This window comes from Coregonus clupeaformis, chromosome 29, assembly GCF_020615455.1.
Source record: "Coregonus clupeaformis isolate EN_2021a chromosome 29, ASM2061545v1, whole genome shotgun sequence".
NCBI lineage: Eukaryota > Metazoa > Chordata > Actinopteri > Salmoniformes > Salmonidae > Coregonus > Coregonus clupeaformis.
Window position 1 is genome coordinate 1,857,342 of NC_059220.1, and position 15,000 is coordinate 1,872,341.

At 48.8% G+C, this 15,000-nt stretch overlaps 1 protein-coding gene across 1 annotated transcript in view; it reads right to left on the bottom strand.

Annotated features, from left to right (window-relative positions):
- The window catches only part of zfyve26 (zinc finger, FYVE domain containing 26), a 97,805-nt gene that overhangs the window by 9,775 nt on the left and 73,030 nt on the right, over nucleotides 1-15,000 (bottom strand). The window contains exons 37-42 of the mRNA XM_045209066.1: nucleotides 11,746-11,970; nucleotides 11,077-11,274; nucleotides 9,548-9,753; nucleotides 5,414-5,597; nucleotides 5,155-5,214; nucleotides 1,482-1,664 (exon numbers count right to left, since the gene is read on the bottom strand). Of these exons, the coding sequence (XP_045065001.1) occupies nucleotides 1,482-1,664; nucleotides 5,155-5,214; nucleotides 5,414-5,597; nucleotides 9,548-9,753; nucleotides 11,077-11,274; nucleotides 11,746-11,970 (1,056 nt within the window). The remainder of the gene's footprint in view (nucleotides 1-1,481; nucleotides 1,665-5,154; nucleotides 5,215-5,413; nucleotides 5,598-9,547; nucleotides 9,754-11,076; nucleotides 11,275-11,745; nucleotides 11,971-15,000) is intronic.

Consider the following 15,000-nt stretch of genomic DNA (forward strand, 5'->3'; position numbering starts at 1 on the left):
CTATTGGGTAACAGCTTACTGACAACTGGCAGGTATAACGCTTTATAACTTATTATAAGCATGTATTAGCCTTTATAATGTCTTACAGTAAGGGTTATAATGTGTGATGTTGTGGACTACTAAAAGATGAATGCCCTACTGAAGGCTGTAAACGGCAGTGGTGTAAAGTACTTAAGTACTACTTAAGTTGTTTTTTGGGGTATATGTACTTTACTATTTATATTTTTGACAACTTTTACTTTACTACATTCCTAAAGAAAATAATGCATTTTTTACTTCATACATTTTCCCTGACACCCAAAAGTACTCATTACATTTTTAATGCTTAAACAGGACAGGAAAATGGTCCAATTCACGCACTTATCAAGAAAACATCCCTGGTCATCCCTACTGCCTCTGATCTGGCGGATTCACTAAACACACATGCTTAGTTTGTAAATGATGTCTGAGTGTTGGAGTGTGTCCCTGGATATCCGTAAAGAAATAAAAACTAGAAAATGGTGCCGTCTGGTTTCCTTCATATAAGGAATTTGAAATGATTTATACTTTTACTTTTGATCCTTAAGTATATTTTTGCAGTTACATTCACTTTTGATACTTAAGTATATTTAAAACCAAATACTTTTAGACTTTTACTCAAGTAGTATTTTACTGGGTGACTTTCACTTGAGTCATTTTCTATTAAGGTATCTTTACTTAAGTATGACAATTGGGTACTTTTTCCACCACTGGTAAATTGTAAACTGATTTATTTATTTATTTGAAAGACTGATTTGAAAGAGATTGATTGCGTCTGTGGGCCCCTTGTGTAACTCGCGTCTGTGGGCCCCTTCTCTGTATCTCGCGTCTGTGGGCCCCTTATCTGTGTAACTGACGTCTGTGGGCCCCTTATCTGTGTAACTGACGTCTGTGGGCCCCTTATCTGTGTAACTGACGTCTGTGGGCCCCTTATCTGTGTAACTGACGTCTGTGGGCCCCTTATCCGTGTAACTGACGTCTGTGGGCCCCTTATCTGTGTAACTGACGTCTGTGGGCCCCTTATCTGTGTAACTCACGTCTGTGGGCCCCTTATCTGTAACTCACGTCTGTGGGCCCCTTATCTGTAACTCACGTCTGTGGGCCCCTTATCTGTGTAACTGACGTCTGTGGGCCCCTTATCTGTGTAACTCGCGTCTGTGGGCCCCTTATCTGTAACTCACGTCTGTGGGCCCCTTATCTGTAACTCACGTCTGTGGGCCCCTTATCTGTAACTCACGTCTGTGGGCCCCTTATCTGTGTAACTCACGTCTGTGGGCCCCTTATCTGTAACTCACGTCTGTGGGCCCCTTATCTGTAACTCACGTCTGTGGGCCCCTTATCTGTAACTCACGTCTGTGGGCCCCTTATCTGTAACTCACGTCTGTGGGCCCCTTATCTGTAACTCACGTCTGTGGGCCCCTTATCTGTAACTCACGTCTGTGGGCCCCTTATCTGTAACTCACGTCTGTGGGCCCCTTATCTGCGATGGAGACACAGCTGAGGATGATGACATCACAGTCGTTCTTGGTGGCGGTTCCCGACTCGCCAACACACTTCAGCAGCTGGCGCACGGCCTTGAACTGCCGCTGCCGCACCAGCCTCCGTCCCGCTCGCACGTACACCGCCAACGCCTCCAGCTGGAAGTCCTGAGGAAAAACCACAAGGGTTTTATGTTTTAACAAATACATCATGTATATAATGTTAACACTGTCTTTAATATATGCGGGTGGGGGGGGTTCCTTTTTTTTTTGACAATTAGTTTAATTTATTTACAAACACAACACAAAAACGCAAACTATACAAAACATTCTCCAAGCTCATTTTATTTATTTATTTTATGTCATTTAGCAGACGCTCTTATCCAGAGCGACTTACAGGAGCAATTAGGGTTAAGTTCCTTGCTCAATGGCACATCGACAGATTTTTCACCTAATCGGCTCGGGGATTAGAACCAGCGACCTTTCGGTTACTGGCACAACGCTCTTAACCACTAAGCTACCTGCCGCCCCATCAACATATGTCCTCCAAATTCTGAACTTTATAATACACCAAATCTAAAAGGGATGTAACTAGATCGTTCTGTCCTCCAGTTTGGTATTGAGGGTTAAGATGAGGCTTTCAAATTCAATCAAATGTATTTATGAAGCCCTTTTTACATCAGCAGATGTCACAAAGTGCTTATACAGAAACCCAGCCTAAAACCCCCAAACAGCAAGCAATGCAGATGTAGAAGCACGGTGGCTAGGAAAAACTCCCTAGAAAGGCAGGAACCTAGGAAGAAACCTAGAGAGGAACCAGGCTCTGAGGGGTGGCCAGACCCCTTCTGGCTGTGCCGGGTGGAGATTATAACAGTACATGGCCATTTAAGGCCAGATTTTTTCTCCAATGGATGGCTATAAATTTTTTTGCCAGCAATTAGACCGAGATTCCAAAACTTTCTCTGATATTGATCACCAATATTTACATTTCCCAACAGACATAACCGTGGAGATGGATGGATATAAATTCCTAGGCAATCATATGACAGCAGAGACATTATCCCAACATGGTGTCAGTTTGTCACAGGACCACAGCATATCTAAAATCAGATTTCTTTTGCATCTCCAACACAGAGACGTGACATTTCTGGGTGCATTACATGCGTTCTGGCAGGAGTGGCGTAAGTCCTATGAAGGTTTGTAGGAACGGATATGAACGTTCTCACATAGTCTGTGACCAACGTTTCTCCTCAATTTCTTCCTTTAGTGCGGTTTCCCTCTGTAGCTCAATTGGTAGAGCATGGCGCTTGTAACGCCAGGGTAGTGGGTTCGATCCCCGGGACCACCCATACGTAAAAAAATGTAAGTCGCTTTGGATAAAAGCGTCTGCTAAATGGCATATTATTTTTATTATTATTTCCCTTATAGGTTCTGAAGTATCAGGTAGAGTTTCAATCGACCGTTAATATAGCTTGATTCAGTATGTTTTCTATGCTAGATGCCTTCAGTTCATCCAGATTCGGTTGAAGCGATTGAATACGATTTCGGACTTGTAAGAACTTCAAAAGAAAATCGGTCCTTGGATAATCCAAATCTTTCTTGTAATTGATTGAATGACAGTAGAGATCCATCATAGTAATACATGTTGAAAATGTATGATGCCACTTTGGAGCCAGGAGTTGTCATTAAACACTGGGAGGGAAGGTATAATAATAATAATAATAATAATAATAATAATAATATGAGCTACAGAGGACCAGGTAGGGTTATTCCTGTCGGACCACATATTCGTTCTTTCCACCTCGTGAATTTATGTACATTTTCCCAAATACAAAGTTGAATTGAGAATCATTGGATTGTCCGTTTCTTTCTTCAACGCCTTGGACTCAAAGTAGTGAATAAAAAAATTAAAATAAATGAATATAATTTAGATCATAAGGTGTTTCCTTTTGTGGCTTCGATACTCCTCCATGCACAAGGATAGCTTCCTGTCTGTCCGTCGTTGAAGTGAAGGCAGTTGTGCAGCCCAGTCATACGTCTTCCTATGAGGGAGCCCAAGACCTCCTGCTTTATAGGGGAAGTGGAAAACAGTCCATTTGACTCGAGGTCTTTCCTCCATTTATATTATTACCAAAGTTGGATGAAATTGAAAATCGGTAGGTCCTTGAATAAACACAGAAACCTTGGTAATATATTCATTGTGATTACGAGTGGCGCAGTGGTCTAAGGCACTGCATCGCAGTGCTAGCTGTGCCACTAGAGATCCTGGTTCGAATCCAGGCTCTGCTGTAGCCGGCCGCGACCGGGAGACCCATGGGGCGGCGCACAAATGGCCCAGCGTCGTCCAGGGTAGGGGAGGGAATGGCCGGCAGGGATGTAGCTCAGTTGGTAGAGCATGGCGTTTGTAATGCCAGGGTTGTGGGTTCGTTTCCCACGGTGGGGGCCAGTATGTAAAACAATGATGTATGCACTCACTAACTGTAAGTGGCTCTGGATAAGAGCATCTGCTAAATGACTAAAATGTAAATGTAATGTTGACCATCTATCTTCTTCTTCTATGATATGCTGAGTTGTAACAGTCCAACGTTCACCTCATTTCAGTAGCCTAAACACTTCAATAGTCCAGTGCCCCATCTGCCCTCCCCTCTCGGGCCGCTTGTTCGATTGTGGGAGCCCGCGTGAAGTTCTCCTCGCCCGCGTGAAGTTCTCCTCGCGCAGTAGTTGTGGTATTACCCTTTTTCCAGGAATTCTTCCATTCCGGTTGTTCTACAGCTTTCGGGGGAAAATTTACGAAACCAAGATTTGAACAGCAACTGAAGTCCGCCATCCCGTTTAATATTTCAATAAGCCCCATAATGATGCGTTTTTGTTCATCCACGGTTTTCCTGGAGCTTTTCTCCTGCGATTCCCTCCAGGGTTAACCCGGTTTGGAGCTTTTCTCCTGCGATTTCCTCCAGGGTTAACCCGGTTTGGAGCGTTTCTCCTGCGATTTCCTCCAGGGTTAACCCGGTTTGGAGCGTTTCTCCTGCGATTTCCTCCAGGGTTCACCCGGTTTGGAGCTTTTCTCCTGCGATTTCCTCCAGGGTTCACCCGGTTTGGAGCGTTTCTCCTGCGATTTCCTCCAGGGTTAACCCGGTTTGGAGCGTTTCTCCTGCGATTTCCTCCAGGGTTAACCCGGTTTGGAGCGTTTCTCCTGCGGTTTCCTCCAGGGTTCACCCGGTTTGGAGCGTTTCTCCTGCGGTTTCCTCCAGGGTTCACCCGGTTTCGGACTTCTCCACACGTTTGCCCAGTTCAGTCATTTCAGTTTAGATTTTTTGGACATCATTGGATATTTTTTTCATCTGCTTAGACAGTTTCTCATCGCCGGTGCGAGTTTCTGTTAATAGTCTCTCTAAAAACTCACTTTAGTCGAGTCGTCAGCTACTTGGGTCCACGGTCCTCTTGTTTCGCTGTGTTTCAGTCTCTATTTCTAGTAGTTGCCATAACAGGTAGTTGCCAACAAAACATTTCAGTTATTTCTTGACTTTAGAGTCGAGTTATTTTCTATTTAAGAGGAATATTTTAGTAAAGAAAGGAAATGCCTGACGGATCACCGGACTGCCTCCCGGTCGCCATACCGGAAATCAGTGAGAATAAAGACTCTGTATGAATATCTTACCTGTATGACTCGGTACGCGATACCAAACCCCTCTTCAATGTTCTTTCCCCCCAACATCACCTGAAATACATGTAAAATGTCATGTAAATGCAATAACACAATGTCAGATATCATTCAGTGAGTCATCTGTTAACGACATCAATATGATCTACTAATAGCACTTAATTCATTCTGTTGTTTTTACGGCCCAAATGACCCCCTATTCCCTAGATAGTGCACTACTCCAAATCTTTGAGAAGCTTTGCAGGGCAGGGCTCACCTTGCAGGCTACGTCGATCTTCATAGCACTGGGGCCGAACAGAGTGGGAGGAGAGTTGGCGGAGGAGGTGAGGGGAGGCGTGGAGGAGGCAGAGGAGGTGAGGGGAGGCGTGGAGGAGCTGGACGTTTCACAGTGATGGAGGAACCGAGTCACCTCCAGTTGGAGCTCTATGGTGTTCATGTGTCTGGGTTCAGAACACAGAAGGGGAATGTTACACGACAGCAGCCACACTGACGGAGACATGGCTGCACTGTGTAATGATTCAGTTCTGGTCACATGACGGAGGCATGGCTGCACTGTGTAATGATTCAGTTCTGGTCACATGACGGAGACATGGCTGCACTGTGCAACGATTCAGTTCTGGTCACATGACGGAGACATGGCTGCACTATGCAACGATTCAGTTCTGGTCACATGACGGAGACATGGCTGCACTATGCAACGATTCAGTTCTGGTCACATGACGGAGACATGGCTGCACTGTGCAACGATTCAGTTCTGGTCAAATGACGGAGACATGGCTGCACTATGTAATGATTCAGTTCTGATCACATGACAGACACATGGCTGCACTATGTAATGATTCAGTTCTGGTCACATGAAGGACACATGGCTGCACTATGCAATGATTCAGTTCTGGTCACATGACGGAGACATGGCTGCACTATGTAATGATTCAGTTCTGGTCACATGACGGAGACATGGCTGCACTACGCAATGATTCAGTTCTGGTCACATGACGGAGACATGGCTGCACTATGTAATGATTCAGTTCTGGTCACATGACGGAGACATGGCTGCACTATGTAATGATTCAGTTCTGGTCACATGACGGAGACATGGCTGCACTATGTAATGATTCAGTTCTGGTCACATGACGGAGACATGGCTGCACTACGCAATGATTCAGTTCTGGTCACATGATGGAGACATGGCTGCACTACGCAATGATTCAGTTCTGGTCACATGACGGAGACATGGCTGCACTACGCAATGATTCAGTTCTGGTCACATGACGGAGACATGGCTGCACTATGTAATGATTCAGTTCTGGTCACATGACGGAGACATGGCTGCACTGCGTAACGATTCAGTTCTGGTCACATGAAGGATACATGGCTGCACTATGTAATGATTCAGTTCTGGTCACATGACGGAGACATGGCTGCACTATGCAATGATTCAGTTCTGGTCACATGACGGAGACATGGCTGCACTATGTAATGATTCAGTTCTGGTCACATGACGGAGACATGGCTGCACTACGTAATGATTCAGTTCTGGTCACATGACGGAGACATGGCTGCACTATGTAATGATTCAGTTCTGGTCACATGACGGAGACATGGCTGCACTATGTAATGATTCAGTTCTGGTCACATGACGGAGACATGTCTGCACTACGGTAATCTTGTCTTTGTGGAACTGAGGAAGTCACCACCACATGAGTAAAAAAAGGTACATTTCCTGAAGAAAACGTGTGCGCTTGCTTCAGCGGTCTAAACGTTTTAAATTGTTAAAGGCTAATGCAGAGTTCAAGAACCAAACCTATATCTGACTAACTACAGCGGGGAGAACAAGTATTTGATACACTGCCGATTTTGCAGGTTTTCCTACTTACAAAGCATGTAGAGGTCTGTAATTTTTTATCATAGGTACACTTCAACTGTGAGAGACGGAATCTAAAACAAAAATCCAGAAAATCACATTGTATGATTTTTAAGTAATTAATTTGCATTTTATTGCATGACATAAGTATTTGATCACCTACCAACCAGTAAGAATTCCAGCTCTCTCAGACCTGTTCGTTTTTCTTTAAGAAGCCCTCCTGTTCTCCACTCATTACCTGTATTAACTGCACCTGTTTGAACTCGTTACCTGTATAAAAGACACCTGTCCACACACTCATTCAAACAGACTCCAACCTCTCCACAATGGCCAAGACCAGAGAGCTGTGTAAGGACATCAGGGATAAAATTGTAGACCTGCACAAGGCTGGGATGGGCTACAGGACGATAGGCAAGCAGCTTGGTGAGAAGGCAACAACTGTTGGCGCAATTATTAGAAAATGGAAGAAGTTCAAGATCACCCTCGGTCTGGGGCTCCATGCAAGATCTCACCTCGTGGGGCATCAATGATCATGAGGAAGGTGAGGGATCAGCCCAGAACTACACGGCAGGACCTGGTCAATGACCTGAAGAGAGCTGGGACCACAGTCTCAAAGAAAACCATTAGTAACACACTACGCCGTCATGGATTAAAATCCTGCAGCGCACGCAAGGTCCCCCTGCTCAAGCCAGCGCATGTCCAGGCCCGTCTGAAGTTTGCCAATGACCATCTGGATGATCCAGAGGAGGAATGGGAGAAGGTCATGTGGTCTGATGAGACAAAAATAGAGCTTTTTGGTCTAAACTCCACTCGCCGTGTTTGGAGGAAGAAGAAGGATGAGTACAACCTCAAGAACACCATCCCAACCATGAAGCATGGAGGTGGAAACATCATTCTTTGGGGATGCTTTTCTGCAAAGGGGACAGGACGACTGCACCGTATTGAGGGGAGGATGGATGGGGCCATGTATCGCGAGATCTTGGCCAACAACCTCCTTCCCTCAGTAAGAGCATTGAAGATGGGTCGTGGCTGGGTCTTCCAGCATGACAACGACCCGAAACACACAGCCAGGGCAACTAAGGAGTGGCTCCGTAAGAAGCATCTCAAGGTCCTGGAGTGGCCTAGCCAGTCTCCAGACCTGAACCTAATAGAAAATCTTTGGAGAGAGCTGAAAGTTCGTATTGCCCAGCGACAGCCCCGAAACCTGAAGGATCTGGAGAAGGTCTGTATGGAGGAGTGGGCCAAAATCCCTGCTGCAGTGTGTGCAAACCTGGTCAAGACCTACAGGAAACGTATGATCTCTGTAATTGCAAACAAAGGTTTCTGTACCAAATATTAAGTTCTGCTTTTCTGATGTATCAAATACTTATGTCATGCAATAAAATGCAAATTAATTACTTAAAAATCATACAATGTGATTTTCTGGATTTTTGTTTTAGATTCTGTCTCTCACAGTTGAAGTGTACCTATGATAAAAAATTACAGACCTCTACATGCTTTGTAAGTAGGAAAACCTGCAAAATCGGCAGTGTATCAAATACTTGTTCTCCCCACTGTATATTAAAACAAGTTGATGTCCTGTCTTCCTCTGTCTCCCTCTAGTCTCAGTCCCTCCGTCTCCCTCTAGTCTCAGTCCCTCCGTCTCCCTCCCTCTAGTCTCAGTCCCTCCGTCTCCCTCTAGTCTCAGTCCCTCTGTCTCCCTCCCTCTAGTCTCAGTCCCTCCGTCTCCCTCTAGTCTCAGTCCCTCCGTCTCCCTCCCTCTAGTCTCAGTCCCTCCGTCTCCCTCCCTCTAGTCTCAGTCCCTCCGTCTCCCTCCCTCTAGTCTCAGTCCCTCCGTCTCCCTCCCTCTAGTCTCAGTCCCTCCGTCTCCCTCCCTCTAGTCTCAGTCCCTCCGTCTCCCTCCCTCTAGTCTCAGTCCCTCCGTCTCCCTCTAGTCTCAGTCCCTCCGTCTCCCTCTAGTCTCAGTCCCTCCGTCTCCCTCCCTCTAGTCTCAGTCCCTCCGTCTCCCTCCCTCTAGTCTCAGTCCCTCCGTCTCCCTCCCTCTAGTCTCAGTCCCTCCGTCTCCCTCCCTCTAGTCTCAGTCCCTCCGTCTCCCTCCCTCTAGTCTCAGTCCCTCCGTCTCCCTCCCTCTAGTCTCAGTCCCTCCGTCTCCCTCCCTCTAGTCTCAGTCCCTCCGTCTCCCTCCCTCTAGTCTCAGTCCCTCCGTCTCCCTCCCTCTAGTCTCAGTCCCTCCGTCTCCCTCTAGTCTCAGTCCCTCCGTCTCCCTCTAGTCTCAGTCCCTCCGTCTCCCTCTAGTCTCAGTCCCTCCGTCTCCCTCTAGTCTCAGTCCCTCCGTCTCCCTCTAGTCTCAGTCCCTCCGTCTCCCTCTAGTCTCAGTCCCTCCGTCTCCCTCTAGTCTCAGTCCCTCCGTCTCCCTCTAGTCTCAGTCCCTCCGTCTCCCTCTAGTCTCAGTCCCTCTGTCTCCCTCTAGTCTCAGTCCCTCTGTCTCCCTCTAGTCTCAGTCCCTCTGTCTCCCTCTAGTCTCACCTGGACACGTCACTGGAAGCCATCTTCTTTCTGAAGGAGTTGGTTGTGCTCCTCTTCCTGGTGCGTGCTCCCTGTTGCTCCTGAAGGTAGGTTCTGAGGTGCTCCTTGGCCCGAACCAGCCATCTCCGCTGGTCTCCCAGCTGTGCGTAGGACACGACCCCGTGGGTGAAGAACCGGATACACGTCATGGCCGCTCGCACGTGGTCCTGACAGGAGGGAGGAGAGGGTTAGTCTACTTCTAATGATATTCATGTTCTTATTATCTTATAAAGGGCTGCACTGCAACTCAGTTTCCTGTATTATAAAGAGGGGGAGGGTGGTGGTGGTGGGGGAGTGGAGGAGAGGGAGGGTGGTGGGGAGAGGAGGAGAGAGAGGGGGTGGTGGGGAGAGGAGGAGAGGGGGGAGGGTGGTGGGGGAGTGGAGGAGAGGAGAGGAGAGGGGGTGGTGGGGAGAGGAGGAGAGGGGGGAGGGTGGTGGGAGTGGAGGAGAGGAGAGGGGAGGATGTGGGGAGTGGAGGAGAGGGGGGGTGGTGGGGAGAGGAGGAGAGGAGAGGAGAGGGGGTGGTGGGGGAGTGGAGGAGAGGAGAGGGGGTGAGTGGGGGGAGTGGAGGAGAGGAGAGGAGAGGGGGTGGTGGGGGAGAGGAGGAGAGGAGAGGGGGTGGTGAGGGAGTGGAGGAGAGGAGAGGAGAGGGGGGTGGTGGGGGAGAGGAGGAGAGGGAGAGGGGGAGGATGGTAGGGGAGTGGAGGAGAGGGGGAGGTTGGGGGGGAGTGGAGGAGAGGGGAGGATGGTGGGGGAGTGGAGGAGAGGAGAGGGGGGAGGATGGTGGGGAGTGGAGGAGAGGGGGGTGGGGGGGAGAGGAGGAGAGGAGAGGAGAGGGGGGTGGTGGGGGAGTGGAGGAGAGGAGAGGGGGGTGGTGGGGGGAGTGGAGGAGAGGAGAGGAGAGGGGGGTGGTGGGGGGAGAGGAGGAGAGGAGAGGGAGAGGGGGTGGTGAGGGAGTGGAGGAGAGGAGAGGGGGTGGTGAGGGAGTGGAGGAGAGGAGAGGAGAGGGGGGTGGTGAGGGAGTGGGGAGGAGAGGAGAGGAGAGGGGGTGGTGGGGGAGTGGAGGAGAGGAGAGGAGAGGGGGTGGTGGGGGAGAGGAGGAGAGGAGGGGGGGGTGGTGGGGGGGAGAGGAGGAGAGGAGAGGGGGTGGTGAGGAGAGGAGAGGGGTGGTGGGGGGAGTGGAGGAGGGAGAGGAGAGGGGGGTGGTGGGGGAGAGGAGGAGAGGAGAGGGAGAGGGGGGTGGTGGAGGAGAGGAGGAGAGGAGAGGGGGTGGTGGGGGGAGAGGAGGAGAGGAGAGGGGGGTGGTGAGGAGAGGAGAGGGGGTGGTGGGGGAGAGGAGAGGGGTGTGGTGGGGGAGAGGAGGAAAGGGGGAGGCTTGTTTGAGACTAACCATCATGAACTGTTGTAGCTGGTATAGTGGTGGAAGAACTATAGACTAACCATCATGAACTGTTGTAGCTGGTATAGTGGTGGAAGAACTATAGACTAACCATCATGAACTGTTGTAGCTGGTATAGTGTGTGGAAGTGTCCTCGTCGCTGCAGCAGTTGACAGGAGGAGAGGAGGTATCGGCTGCAGACCTCCAGGCCTGGGTCCAGGGTCTCTAGCAACCCCTGCAGCACCCCCAGACGACCCCTCTCCAGACTAGGCTGCAGCACGCCCTCCAGGAACACCTCCTCTGGACACTCCTGGAGGGCCATGGAGGGAGGGAGGGAGGGAGGGAGGGAGGGAGGGAGGGACACTGTTAGAAGTGTATAAACTAATTTCCCCTTGGTGATTAATAGGTTTAATGCCATCTAATATTATCTATAGATTGTTTGAGTATACAGTTCCAGGACAATTGATGCTATCCGGCTCGAAGGACCATAACACCTTCTTTATTTTAATCAGGCAGATCACTTATCATTCTTATTTACAATGACTGCCTGGCACCACCTTAATACAAATCCTCAACAATAAAAATAGCATTGACCTTGAAGTGCACAATAATGACATATAAGGTCTCCATGACCCCTAACCTGACCTTGCTGAGCAGGTGTTGCAGGGTGTCCTTCATGTTGTCGTGTCTCATGAGGAAGCTGGCCAGGGCCAAACCATGACCCCTAACCCCTGACTCTAAACCCTTCATGACCCCTCAACCTTGACCCCTAACCTCTGACCTTGCTGAGCAGGTGCTGCAGGGCGTCCTTCATGTTGTCGTGTCTCATCAGGAAGGAGACCAGGGCCAGGTGAGTCCCGTAGCTGGACAGGTAGTACAAGCTCTCTTGATACAGGTTACTACCCTGACCACCATGGCCCCCCTCAGGCCAGTCCACTGATCCGCCAGGCTCACACAGAGCTTCCTCAAGCTCCCTCAGAGACCACAGGATGTCCTCACTGAAAGACTGATACACAGAGGGAGAGAGACAGAGAGAGAGCGAGAGACAGAGAGAGAGTGAGACAGAGAGACAGAGAGAGAGCGAGACAGAGAGACAGAGAGAGAGCGAGACAGAGAGCGAGACAGAGAGCGAGACAGAGACAGAGACATAGAGAGACCGAGACAGAGTGAGACAGAGAGAGAGAGAGAGTGAGAGAGAGAGAGAGAGTGAGAGAGAGAGAGAGAGAGTGAGACAGAGAGACAGAGAGCGAGACAGAGAGAAAGCGAGAGCGAGACAGAGAGAAAGCGAGAGCGAGACAGAGAGAAAGCGAGAGCGAGACAGAGAGCGAGACAGAGAGCGAGACAGAGAGCGAGACAGAGAGCGAGACAGAGAGCGAGACAGAGAGCGAGACAGAGAGCGAGACAGAGAGCGAGACAGAGAGTGAGAGACAGAGAGAGACAGACAGCGAGAGACAGAGAGAGACAGACAGAGAGAGACAGAGAGAGACAGACAGAGAGAGACAGACAGAGAGAGAGAGACCGAGAGACAGAGAGAGAGAGAGAGAGAGAGAGAGAGAGAGAGAGAGAGAGAGAGAGAGAGAGAGAGACACAGAGAGAGAGAGAGAGAGAGAGAGAGAGAGAGAGAGAGAGAGAGAGAGAGAGAGAGAGAGACACAGAGAGAGAGAGACAGAGAGCGAGACAGAGAGCGAGACAGAGAGTGAGAGACAGAGAGAGACAGACAGCGAGAGACAGAGAGAGACAGACAGAGAGAGACAGACAGAGAGAGACAGACAGAGAGAGACAGACAGAGAGAGAGAGACCGAGAGACAGAGAGAGAGAGAGAGAGAGAGAGAGAGAGACAGAGAGAGAGAGAGAGAGAGAGAGAGAGACAGAGAGAGAGAGAGAGAGAGAGAGAGAGAGAGAGAGAGAGAGAGAGACAGACAGAGAGACACAGAGAGAGAGACAGAGAGAGAGAGAGAGAGAGAGAGAGAGAGAGAGAGAGAGAGAGAGAGAGAGAGAGACACAGAGAGAGAGAGAGAGAGAGAGAGAGAGAGAGAGAGAGACACAGAAACAAACACACACAGTGAATGATGGTACAATAACAGGGCGGTTGGTTGTCTCTTTACAGAAAGAGTGGGCGGTTGGTTGTCTCTTTACAGAAAGAGTGGGCGGTTGGTTGCATAAACTAGTGACCTGCAGATCAGTGCAGTGTTACATAATGTCTCTTTCTATCCAGTCCAAACAACATAGCAACCTTTTAATCAAGAATTTAAATTTAAACAAAAATATAAACACAAAATGCAACAATTTAAAAGATTTTACTGAGTTATAGTTCATATAAGGAACTCAGTCAATTTAAATAAATTCATTAGACCCTAATCTATGGATTTAACATGACTGGGAATACAGATATGCATCTGTTGGTCACAGATACCTTTTTAAAAAAAATAGGGGTGTGGATCAGAAAACCAGTCAGTATCTGGTGTGACCACCATTTGCCTCATGTAGTGTGACACATCTCCTTCGCATTGAGTTGATCAGGCTGTTGATTGTGGCCTGTGGAATGTTGTCCCACTCCTCTTCAACGGCTGTGCAAAGTTTCTGGATATTAGTGGGAACTGGAACACTCAGTCAATCCAGAGCATCATAAACATGCTCAGTGGGTGACATGTCTGGTGAGTATGCAGGCCATGGAAGAACTGGGACATTTTCAGCTTCCAGGAATTGTGTACAGATCATTGCGACATTGGGCCGTGCATTATCATGCTGAAACATGAGGTGATGGTGGCGGATGAATGGCACGACAATGGGCCTCAGGATCTCATCACGGTATCTCTGTGCATTCAAATTGCCATCGATAAAATGCAATTGTGTTTGTTGTCCGTAGCTTATGCCTGCCCATACCATAACCCCACCGCCACCATGGGGCACTCTGTTCACAACGTTGACATCAGCAAACCACTCGCCCACACGACGCCATACACGTGGTCTGCGGTTGTGAGGCCAGTTGAGCGTACTGCCAAATTCTCTAAAACGACATTGGAGGTTGCTTATGGTAGAGAAATTAACATTCAATTCTCTGGCAACAGCTCTGTTGGTCTTTCCTGCAGTCAGCATGCCAATTGCACGCTCCCTCAAAAAAAGAGTGGCTTTTTATTGTCCCCAGCACAAGGTGCACCTGTGTAATGATCATGCTGTTTAATCAGCTTCTTGATATGCCACACCTGTCAGGTGGATGGATTATCTTGGCAAAGGATAAATAAATGCTCACTAACAGGGATGTAAACACATTTTTGCACACATTTTTTGAGAAATAAGCTTTGTGTGTGTTTGGAACATTTCTGGGATCTTTTATTCCAGCTCATGAAACATGGGACCAACCCTTTACATGTTGCGTTTATATTTTCAGTGTATTTGTTGTGAGTATAAAGCTTCACTGTAGCCAAGCTGATAACTCTACATCTGTTCAGTCTGAAGCACTCATTTAACATTAAACAAACTGTTCTGGAACAAACTGTTCTGGGCAACCCACGGACTGGGCAACCCACGGACTGGGCAACCCACGGACTGGGCAACCCACGGACTGGGCAACCCACGGACTGGGCAACCCACGGACTGGGCAACCCACGGACTGGGCAACTCACTGACTGGGCAACCCACGGACTGGGCAACCCACGGACTGGGCAACCCACGGACTGGGCAACCCACGGACTGGGCAACCCACGGACTGGGCAACCCACTGACTGGGCAACCCACTGACTGGGCAACCCACGGACTGGGCAACCCACGGACTGGGCAACCCACGGACTGGGCAACCCACTGGACAGTGCTTCAGTACTGTAACTCTGGCAAAGGAAAGAGTCTACTGCCACTTTAATTGTCTTTTTTTTTCCCAGATGGCTGAGCAAAGCAGGACAACCTTTTGGCTGAGAATGAACAGTAAGGCGGCGTCTCAAATGACACCCTATCCCCTATATAGTGCACTACTTTAGACCAGAGAATGGTACCCTATCCCCTATATAGTGCACTACTTTAGACCAGAGAATGGCACCCTATT